An 11,690-nucleotide genomic window follows, 5' to 3' on the forward strand; every position below is an offset into this window, starting at 1 on the left:
GACACAAAACACATACAACAACCACATGACGCGAAACACAGACACAAAAACGACTCAAATGTCAAGCGAAGTTTGAAAACCACTGTAGGGTTCTGTATTAAATTTGCAGACATACATTCATACATCATCTTTTGAGGAGCGGAAGAGAAAGAAAATGTGTATTACAGCTGCATTGTTCCATATGTTTCTATCATTGTGAGGCCATTTCTGGTGGGACATTTTGGCTGCTCTTTACAGATTTTGTGTAGTTGAGCATGAACATGACTGCATCAGGGCAATGCTATTCAGTCATTGCTTTATCGACTATCATTTAAACCAAGTTGGGATTTTGAGTCCTCTCAACTGTAAATTTTTGAAACCTGTGGAGTCTCCCTCTGCTGGTCATTTGAAAGATTGCAGGTATAAGGCACTTCCACATCAGCATCACCTATCAGTCCAGGAGACTACTCATTGCTTTTACAGTTCATAGATTAGAGATTTTAGTTTAGATTAGGATTTAAGACGCTATATCAAACGGAATCCTCGCAAGTATAGAAAAGATGTTCTTTGAGTTTCGTCGTGAGCTTCAGCTGCCTCCTGTAGTACACCTGCATATTTCTTGTGTGCTTACAAAATATAAGTACAACTAATGACAGAAAGACAAAAAGGAAAACAAAATGGGTACGTCTTTTTTGTAAGCATATTTAACTATGTATGAACTGTATTTTTGCAAATTGCTATTGGAAATACATCATTTTTATTTTTGCTTAGGTAGGTTTCAATACGACAGAGGCTACCGTAAAAACATCTAAATTGAAAATTTACCGAAAAAATGCCTTTCCATACCAATCTAATTTGAAAACATTTCAAGGCTAATCGCATTTACAGACATTTGACGGATATTACTAAGTTGTACAAAAAATACTTGCGGCCCATCGCAAGTGGGTGTGTGCAGCTGTGAATGCTTCTGACATTGGCAAAATATGCGTGCATGCATTGTGTAGGAAAACATGGAGCTGACTTTGTGAAATGGCCATTTGCATCTGAACGCTCCCAAAAAATGTGCAGCGAGCACGAGTAGATATACTAGTAGGGTGCGTGTGTGTATGAATGAATCTACATAGCATATGTGTAACTGTGTATCTGGCGTGCATGTATCCCTGCATTGATGGATGCGTGCGCATGAATACATGACCCAGGTCTAACTTGCGTGTGCACGAATTAGTAGCCGTCATCTCTATCGTGGGTCTCAGACAGGGAGCTCTCGTCAATATTTTCCAGGCTCTCGGCATGCTGAATGCTAAGCTCGGAAAGCGGGATGCTGGGTAATGTAGTCTGTTCAGGGTACAGCCAGGGCTTGAATCCAGGGTTGTGCCTCTGCTTCCAATCGGAATACTTCAAACACGCTTTGTTGATCGACTTCATTGCCTATGAAGGTAAAAATGTAATCATAGCAAAGAAGAATTAATTTGATCCTGGGCTTGTGAACCGCCCACAATTCACTCATGATATTTACAAGCTACTCAGAGTCTAATCAATTAAAAAAATTAAATCATACAAGCACTAAAACAACAAAAAATACTGATGAAGAAGTTCAATTTGTGCTTAACCTATTAGAATAAATACGACAGAGAGAAAGCTACTCCTCTTGACATGCACTGTTTATGTTCACTATGGAGCAGCTCAGGATGAACATTTGTATATCAAATGCGTCCATCTATGAAGAATGTAAAATGAAAAGAAATACAAATGTCCACTACAATTGAGACGTCCGATATTCAAACGACGAATCAGTTTCTTCATTTAATTCAGTTGCTTTTTCAACCATATCTTCGACATATAGTACCTAATAAGTCCTCGCTTATGTTATTGGCTGGTAGTAAAAGTACAGTTTGATGAGCTTATACTAGAACACGTATATTGATTTGATTTTGTTTGGTTGATGCAGGCAATAATGCCACAATGTGACCTCAGCATGAGCTTGTGTTGCATGTAAACAGAGGACTTGAAAATCAAAAGTGCTTCGCCAAGTAGCTGTCTGGCACGGAGGCAACACAACAGCATCAGCGTATAGAGTGAGCTGGCTGGCCCCGCAGCCTCTGTTGTTGCTTCTAACAACCCATCTGCCATGTATTCTCTCACCAAACGTTATACACAGTATCATTGTTAAAAATGGGGGGGTGCTGAGGGGAGGGGAGGCGAGATCTCGTCTCCAACCACTAAACCTGACAGTCTTGTCCACAAAACACATTTTTCTGGCATCTCTATTAAATTGTAGAAGACTTACGCCCGGTGCAAGGAAGTGGGAAAACTTTTTGACAACCCACTTGGGTAATGAACCTGGTGGGGGGGGAGAAGAAGGGAAGAAAAGAAAGAGTGAGCAATGCAGGTCGCTGATGAGGTGAATGACATGCATTCAAGCGTTGTCTGCATTTTGCTCAAAGTGCGTCATAACTTAGTTACCCCGTGGATCTAACTGTGCCATGTATGTGAGGACACAGTGGTTGGGCCCCTGGCTCTGCACCATGTAGCCAGTCTGTATGGACACGGCTCTGACCATGTCCTTTTTGGGAGGATATTTCTGTAGAAAGACAAAAACACACAGATTTCCCATTGAAATGTTTTCAAGGGAGTTTATGACTTTGACTTTTTGTCCACGCAAAACGCAGCTCCTAAGTTTGATGAAACGTATGCCACCGCTGCCTCCTTTACTTATATTTAATATCTTCATTTAATATTCAGTATGATAAAGTAGACAGTCGATAGCCTGTGCTAATTGGAATAGGAAAGGCCCTGAAGAAGAAATCAGATTTGCAGAAAATAGAATCGGCTTCTACGTTATCTATTTTTGGTGCCTGCCCTTGTACTTAATTATATGTTGCTTCGCAGTTTTTGAGCTTAGTCCAATTCAAGATACTTCATGATACCGCCTGCTAGCTTCAAATAAAGAAAATGCAATTTTTAGCCCCAACAACAGATGCAGCATTGCAGGAAGCTTATCACCAAAAGGTAAAATGACGACATTTCAGGAACACCTCCCACGTGATTATTATTATTTTTTTCATTGTTATTTTTGAAATAAAATCAAATTACAGGATAACAAGACAGAGACAAAACTATTGTAAGCCTGATAGATCATCTGAGTGAAACACATTTTTTTTTTCCATCATAAATTATAATTCCATGAACAGTTTTGTGCCCAATTCCACCCAAAAAGCGTGATTGTCAAGCTTCTGCAGAGATGAAGCTACTCATCTTTGTCACATTCGAGCGCAGATGCATCTAAAAACCACCGACCACTGAATGGTTTACCTTCAGTGACCATTTGTGGTGTTTCTTGTTTGATGGCAAGTCAGAGCTTGCCATTCGCATCACGTGATCATGTGAAGTTTGCATCAGAAAAATATGAAATTCAGCCTAGCAGTTAAGTGCTTTGCCGATATGGCACGTTGAAAACTTTTAGTCATATGATGATTCATTCATCGAACCATTATCCAACTTGAGTAGCTATGATCAATCGTGCTGTGTAAATGATTGGGGGAACAATAATGAGAAATAGAGGTCATTTAGTAAGCAAGTTTATGAAGTCTTCGGGTTTGCCTTTTTTCATGTTAAGGTAGAATATGCATGCTTAACTAACGCACATGCATACCAAAATAGTTTTTCATCCATCTGTATTTTTTCATGATGATTAAATTGTCGTTATTTACTTACATTAGTAAACATAGGCAGTGTTTTAGTGGTTATACTGGATTCATTTCTGACTCAAGTCCATGAAAACAGATGGAAATTCTGTTTAAAAATGTATCAAGTTAAAACGGCTTGACAGCGAAAGCTCAAATAAATTTTTTCTATCAAAAGGGTTTTTTGTGTGGTTCCATAAATTGATCAAGTGCTCTACATTCCATTTGATTTTGTTGTCTTTTTATGCTTTCTACGATCAGGTACAACTGTTTGCCATTTATTGACCTTGGCAATGCGTGTGTGCCTCAAGTTGACAAAATCTTATCATGTGTCCTTGCCTACTCGTGTATACAAAAATAAACAAGCGTTATTTGGTGACAGAATGTTAGCCATCCTTCTTCATTATATTGCAATAATATCTGAAGATTACAACCATACCGCTAAAAAAAAAAAAAAACTCCCGAACTAAGGCTTGGTCTCAAAAAACTGAACAAGCTACCCGTGATTTTAATACTGACATGTGAGTTGCAATGCTGTCACTTGAGTGGGTACTTAGCTGACATCAATTCCAGAAATTAAAGCACATAATCACATAATCTGGTTAGACGTTTCCCAAAATGGGACTGTTGAATAAATAAATATACAGTGTAGTATAGCAAGTCTATGCAGCATAGGGGACATCAGGACATAAAGCACACACTCTGTTCTTTGTTTTGTTTTGTTTTGGGTTTTTTTCCACGCAGGAATGCGGAAGGCGAGGTGGAAGTGAACAGCTAATCATCACGTGAGAGCTCTTATCCTTGTGCAAACATTTCATTAGTGAGTAACACTGAATGGCAATGGAGGCAAATATAAACCTGGGCACATGGAGAGACCTAAGTAAGCCTGGGAGGGTCTAAGAAAAAGTATACACGGGAAATTATACAGTTGTTTGTATAGAACAAACCGGGAGATTAGCGTCACCAGCTGGCTACTTCCCCGGTCATGTGATACAAAAACCGAGTTCCTGGAGATTTGAATAATGCCCAACATTTTAAAATACAATCATATCTGCAGGCTCGGTAAAAAATAAGAAAACTCGTTCTTGAAACTTGCAAATGAAATAACTACCTTGAGTTGGGAAAACTGTTAGACATTTAAAACCGGGCTACAGGCATTTTTCAAGTAATCTACTTCAAAAGCAATAGGAGCATAAAACACGCTTGCGTTATTCACGAAAACATGCACAGATGCACACGACACATTCAGCTCAAAAGCTCGCTGAACTGAACCGCCTTGATCCAACGCATCCAGCGTGCACTCGTCGTTTGTTTCACTCGGCTACATTGGTATCTCCACGCACCTTTGAGTTGCAGCAACCAACGTGACCATATGCCTGCGCGTGAACTTACCGCATGTTTAACCGAGTAGTTCATGATGATGTAGTCTTTCCCCGTTTGCAACCAGGAGCGAAGCGTGACGACATCTCGGTTACGGAGCGGATTTGGACATTTCCCTGTTGTCAAATTCAGATGCACAAAACCGTTGTGATTTTGAGTAGGTTACCTTATAGCTCATCGGTGGAACATACATGCATAATACCCAACATCTGCATTGACTGTAAGCTTTCCAATATCAAAGGTCTCGATGACGTTTGTGTCCCATTTTCTTCTGTACTCAATGTCATGGAGAACATCATACATGGTCTCAGCTGACACATCCTTCGTGACCATCCGACACTGCATCAGAAAGAGAGAAAAAGGAACATGCAATCAATCCATTCATGTGCAAGTGTGTGGTGAGCGATCACGTACAGAAGCAAGTAATGAAGCGGGCATTCCAAATTTGGTTAACTTAGTATGATGTCTGTCTTTAAGAATGATTGAAAGTCTGTACACAATAATATTTCATTTTAAAGTATGCCTTGAATACATTGTTACTGTATAATTCTATTTGTGTATTCTCAAATTATTACGCGTGGTTATGCCTAAAAACCAACGGGGACTACCTGTTAGCTAAAGAACAGATGTTTAAAATAGAAACAAGCTGAGGGCAGATTGCCGCTGTTACCACAGTTACAATTCCGGAGGGATTTTGTGTTAATAAGAAGACAAAACAAAAGCAAAGATACACTTCAGACAAGGACGCGTATAGAGGGCAAAGGCCGTACCAACAGGAGAAGAAGTGGTCATTGAAACACTAGTGAGACAGAGTGAACGAGAAAGAAAAGCATTGACTGTCGGTGCCTTTTGGTCCCCAGTCACTTTATTACAAATCAGACCAGAGGGGCTTGGGGAACATTCTGCTCTTGTACTCCATGGAGGATTAATAGAAGAAAAAGGGAGCTCTCTTTCATCGTCACTTTCTAGTTTCTAGAGAGTGGAGCTTCTGCTCCTCCGCAGGAGACTGCTTAGGCATCTTTTGAGGATGCTTCTTGGATGTTCCAGGCACATTCCACTGAGTGGAGGACATGAGGAAGACCTGTCTCAGATCCACCCAGAAGAGATGGAAAAAGCAAGTGGGGAAAGGGATGTCTAGGCTTCTTGTTGGCCCAGCGACCCAACCACGGATAAGAGGAAGACAATGGTCAATAGTCAATTAAACACACCTTAACTCCGCCCTCAAAAGATTTAGTCATTTGATGCTCACTCAACTGAGCTTTCGTAAGGTGGGTTGACATCTTGGGTGTTGCTGGCTCACCGTAATGCTGGTTAATCATTTGGAATAACAAAAAAAAAAAAAAAAAACAACACCAAAAAGCCAAAGAAAAACTAAACATGCACTCGAGAATTCATCTTTGACTTCTTGAGCGACTTTCAAGTGTTGTGTGTGTATTTTTATTGAAAGTGGTTGTAAAACCGTAGGGGCGTTTGGACCATTTTTTTTCTTTTCCTTTTACCGATTTGGCCGGTTGAATCCAGGAGAGACAAGAGTGGAAGTTCATTGAGGTGAAACGACTCGAGGAGGAAAGAACAGACGTCAGTATTTGCAATCCAACTCAAATGGGCGGAGCTTTAGAGAATGTTACGCTGAGCTGTCAGAGATGTTCTGGTCAGAATGGAGAAAAACAGCCCAGCAAGTAGCTTAATTCGTTTACATTTTAATTTGGTTAGCTCACCAGATGAAGCAAGGAGACGGTGATGACTTCAAGAGAGATAAACCGATGATAGTTACCCAATGTACTGAGTGTTTTGGGGTTTCTTCAAGCCCAGCTTACTCACTATGCACTCAACCATCCATTTTCTATTCCACTTATCCCAATAAGGGTTGCGGAAGATGGAACCTGTCCCAGCCGTGCTCAGACAGAGTCGAAAATATAGACAATCATTCACATCTAAATTTTTCCCATTACTGAGTTGAAACCGACCCCATGATACAAGTTGAGTCTGAGTCCAAGCACACAAGTCAGGCTATTGAACCGCTACCAGGGGAGTCCTAATCTAGTCCTCGAGAGCCACTATCCTGCATAATTTAGATACTGCCCTCCTCTATTTGCCTTCGATGACTGGATTTGGACAGCCCCGCATGACACCATCGGGGACTGCCCAGTGCCCACTCACGATAATAAATGATATTTGACCCTTGCCTTGCATAACCACTCCACGCAAACCATGACTCATCAAAGTGTCTGCGCTTTTCACAAGCTTCATTTGGCGCTAGTAAGACATCATTTGTGGGCAACAACAAAACAGGGGGAAAAAAACCAGATCTCAGCCTGTGAGTGAATCAGAGGCTCCCCTCAAGAGTCATCAAGGAGGATTCCGCCTGTGTGCGTATGGCAGAAAAGCAGCAGAAATTATTTGGCACATTGGCCAAATTACAAAATGTAAACAAAACCATCTATGTAGTGTGTAACGAAAAAAAACGACTCCTCACATTGTTGTTGTTGTATTTTGGTTTCTCTATGTTAAAAGTGGCTTATGTGTATTTGGTGTTGGAGTATAAAACCGATGTTCATGACGAGGCTGCGTGATGAATAAAGGTACTGTAACGTAAACATAGTACTGTACGTTCAGTGACTGCGCTAAGTGTGTGATGTCAGAGCTCAGAGAGCAAAGCAAACAGACGATAAAGTGACCATGAAAAATGCATGCTTCCGTTACACTAGCATTTACATTAACACGCCAATATAGGATAGAAGCACCGCCCATATGTGGGCGTTTGCACACTTCTTTGTTTGCTGAGCCTGTTCTGTCAAAGGGGGGTAAAAAAAAAAGCATGAGTAAATAGCACCTTATTGTGTGCACACACAAACACGGAGCTGCTGCAAACATGATACACCTTCACTAGAACAGCTCCAGGATGTAACTGGAGGAATCGTGCTGGATAATGAGAATGCTATGCCGTCCTGACTGGTGCCTACATTGCAAATTCTGGGAGGGGACTGGGAAAAGCCTGCTGTTGCTGTTCTTGCACACAAAGATAACACCCTAAAGCACACGGACGCACTTTATTCAAACAAAGTAAACAACCGTTGGCTGGATCACACAACCCTGACCCGGATATACCCACAAGAAATGGCATCCTGAGCTTAACTTGAATGGAAGCCATAAAGGTTTTTCCGAATCAGTCTACCATAAAAGCATGCAGTCGTCAAGGCACATTTGAAGACAAGACAAGTTTTCAACAGGCAAATTCGCATTGCAATTTTAAAAAAAGCTCATGTGCAATGGCGGTACAAGGTTAAAAATGTACATTTGATAATAGAGACCACAACAAACCACAACAAACTACTAAAATGACCATTGAGAATCCACAGATTTTTTTATTTTAAACCCCCAAAATTTTCCAAAAATGCTGGTAAACTTATAATGTGCGTTTTGTGCATTATGTGAAGAAAATTAAAAAAATAATAATGAAAATATGTTGAACAATTAAATCTGCAAATTAGATTAATCCACAGGTGCTGTGGTCCACTGCATTAATATTCATTAGGGCTGCAACAAAAACTGGTTGGAATAAGGAAATTGATTTAAAAAAAAAAACAGTGCAACAGTGCATTGAATCGGATCATTCCACTCTCAAATACATCAAGAAAAAAACATTATTGGAGGAATATACCTGAAAGGAATGCCTAAGTGACAGTATTGACAAGTTCATTCATAATGATAACATAAAAACTCATTGCATCACATTCTCGCAAACTGGGATGCACCATATCGAATTAAATTATAATCCCGTTTATTTGAATTTTATCTAATTGTCCATCAATTCATTTTCTAGTTTAAAGTGACATCGCAGTTCTGACGAAGCCACCATCTTACTTCCCATGACAAATATTCAAATTCCGACGCATGCAATTTCTATCAAATGTGGAGTGGAGCAACGGGCAACGATTAAAAGCTTGTGGAGTGGTGGAGATACTTTGGTATACTGTGCAAACGGCAACCACAACAATAACAAACATGAATTTATGACAGCTATGTCCACTTAACCTTTCAAAACGTAATTTTCCTCCTTTAATGACACTGTCAACATGTCACTTTATAAGAGATGTTGCACTTAGTTTTTGTGTAAAAGATTAACATTTAAATTATATTTATTTCATCAAACTTCAGATAGCTATTTATTGGTTAAAATCTTCATTGAACTTGATCAAATGTGCTGCTGACCCTTGGAACCTCCTGCACTTTTGGTTTTTGCTCTTTTTGATCCAATTTGCAAATAATGATGTCATTTGTTTAAAAAGAGAAGGTGAAAGTAATACATCAAAAGTGAATATGAAAAACTGCTGTTTAATAACCATATGCTCATTGGCATTTAAATTGGCATGTATGTATTGGTTTGTATTCTTAAAAATAATGGATGCCAAAATGTTCCTTTTTACTTCAACTTAATATTATCTTAAAATATCTGTTATCATCCTCCTTAATCACCAATAATCGATATCAGCCCTGACAAAAAATCATACCGGTTGGAAGGGGGATGGAAGAGTAAAAAAAAAAAAAAAATCCATTTGCTGTCACTTCACGGTTGAAGAAGTGCATTTCTCTGCATACATGCAGATAGTTGGCGGTCATTCATAAATAAATGAGTAAAGTCGAGGGAGTAGCACGGCATGTTCATAGAAGCGTGAAGTAAATTTCATAACATCTTTTGCTATTGTGCAAGTTGATATAGTTTCATAGCCGCATTGGGGCAGCTAATGTTTGCAGACGTGCGTCATGTTGCTCAGCGGTTTCATATTTGCATATTATACACGCTACTCTCGTTTGCATGATGTTGCGTGTACTCACCTTAATTTTATGGACAGACTTGCCCTCCTCCAACGCCTGGCTCCACACGGCGATGCCCCCCTTGTTGTAGGTCACAGTCCAACCTTCCTCACTCAGACACTCCGACTTGAAGCTGGCGAACGCCTGGTCGTCCGGGATGGTAACGTTTCGTCCAGACATGTCTCTGTCCCGGGGGAAAAGATGTTGGGACGCGAGCGGGGCTTCGAGAAAAAGGAAATGTTGCAGGGAGTCTCCCTCCTCTTGCGTTTGAACAAGTTAACAGCTTAATTCAATTTAGCGAGAAACCTGCAGCGCGGTCTTGTGATGTGTGCGCATGCTCACTCGGGGAGGTACAATGAAGTAGTCAAATAGAGGTGTGGACACCGCCTCCGCCGCGCGCACAGGTGACAGTCGAGTTCTGCGTCGAGAAAAACACCGAAACGGTTCAGTCGAAGCTTGTGTTTGTTCCAAATAAGTTTCGCTCGAGCAGCAGTCCTAAAAAAACAGCCGTTCTGAAGACCAACCATATGGTTACGTTTCCGCTTGACACTCACCAACGCACTGTGGCTATCACTGCTTTATTTCTTCTTCACTGGTCCTGTGATGGTTGGTTCCAGTTCTCCATCCCTGCAGTCGGTGATCATTGGGAGGATGCGGCGTGAAACGAAAGAGGGAGTGGGAGGGAGGAGGGTGACAGCGCTTGGCTTGATCCACGTCAGACAGGCGACGCAGAAGACGGCTTCAATGGGAACGCCTCCGAGTGATGCATTTAGGGCGCCTCGTAAATGTAGCAGCTGGGATTCACCCATTTGCTCGCTCACCGATGACGTTGCACTTGACTGAGGCGTTTTCAGGGACACCCATGCTTATGCAAGACAATAAATACCCCGAGTTATCTAATGGCTTGCTATGCTAATAAGACAACCTTATTCCGAAAATGATTGCATTTTGAAGTGGACAGAATCCTCTTTATGCTTTTAGAAATACTAAACAAACTGCCACATGCCAAGAAGAAAGAAGACAAAAGACTGGGTGACCTCCACTGTTACACTTTGATTACTTTTACTTTTAATGATAAAGGCTATCTTGAATGTCTGTGCGATTCATTGTGTTGCAATGAAACATTTATGAACGCAGTTTTCTGTAAAAAAAATAATAATAATGGCAGTCAGTATTAAACCTGAGGCCAAGACTGAATGTACACATCGAAACACTGTTGCACTATATTTGTTGAGAGAAGATTTTGGGGGGGGGGGGGGGGGTGACGACGTGCTTGCAATGACAAATTTACATTCAATGTGACCTAATGAAATGTCTGGATAAGGTGCAAGTTGATTTATGATAAGAGAGCACGATGTGCTCAATGATTCATGGCCTGGCGCACTAAGTCTGCTGCTGCGACATAAAATATCCACTTCATAAATTAAACCTCTACTGCTTGGTGGAAGCTGCCGCCCATTTTACGGTAGCTATTTTGAGATTGCATATAGTCGCAGAACATTATTTACAAGAAAACGTTTCGTGACTGAATAATAATAATAATAATATTTCATGGGCATACTAGTACACTGTTTACCACATAAACTAAATATACATGGCACACAAATAAGAGTTGGGCGAATTACTCCTCTCCATTTAAAAACTATTTCAAACAATATGCTACTCTTTAATATTAAACTCATGTTTTGGAATACCTCACAAGTTCAACACACCCGACCTGTCATCTTGATCTTTTGTGAATGGCGCCGTCTAGCGGCTGTAATGTAAAATAACAGCGTTGAGCCAATGCACATGCGTACATACTGTATAATACACGCAACGAGACTCAATATC

General features: G+C 40.6%; 1 protein-coding gene across 6 annotated transcripts; it reads right to left on the reverse strand.

The window, feature by feature from the left end:
* Nucleotides 1–67: 67 nt before the first annotated feature.
* On the reverse strand, nt 68–10,585 carry stard10 (StAR related lipid transfer domain containing 10). Of its 6 annotated transcripts, none has more exons than XM_049726729.2 (8): nt 10,412–10,585; nt 10,200–10,275; nt 9,879–10,041; nt 5,234–5,381; nt 5,055–5,158; nt 2,443–2,560; nt 2,267–2,319; nt 68–1,407 (listed from the first exon to the last, which is right to left on the reverse strand). In XM_049726729.2, the coding sequence occupies exons 3-8, from the start codon at nt 10,035–10,037 to the stop codon at nt 1,201–1,203; spliced, it is 789 nt and encodes a 262-aa protein (XP_049582686.1). In that variant the 5' UTR covers nt 10,038–10,041; nt 10,200–10,275; nt 10,412–10,585; the 3' UTR covers nt 68–1,200. The 6 variants fall into 6 exon arrangements, with proteins under 6 accessions (XP_049582686.1, XP_049582688.1, XP_049582687.1 ...); XM_049726731.2 differs by having other exon boundaries at nt 10,164–10,275; XM_049726730.2 differs by having other exon boundaries at nt 9,879–10,078; nt 10,164–10,275.
* Nucleotides 10,586–11,690: the final 1,105 nt, after the last annotated feature.

This window comes from Syngnathus scovelli, chromosome 7 (assembly GCF_024217435.2).
Source record: "Syngnathus scovelli strain Florida chromosome 7, RoL_Ssco_1.2, whole genome shotgun sequence".
In the NCBI taxonomy this organism is placed as follows: Eukaryota; Metazoa; Chordata; class Actinopteri; order Syngnathiformes; family Syngnathidae; genus Syngnathus; species Syngnathus scovelli.

What these genes read in the sequence shown, in the direction of transcription:
- stard10 (XM_049726734.2), bottom strand. Translation starts at nt 10,037, where the DNA reads ATGTCTGGACGAAACGTTACCATCCCGGACGACCAGGCGTTCGCCAGC. An exon ending in AGTCTGTCCATAAAATTAAG is followed by an intron (nt 5,382 to 9,878) that starts GTGAGTACACGC and finishes TTTCTGATGCAG; the next exon opens with TGTCGGATGGTCACGAAGGA. An exon ending in GGCACAGTTAGATCCACGGG is followed by an intron (nt 2,320 to 2,442) that starts GTAACTAAGTTA and finishes CCCCCCCACCAG; the next exon opens with GTTCATTACCCAAGTGGGTT.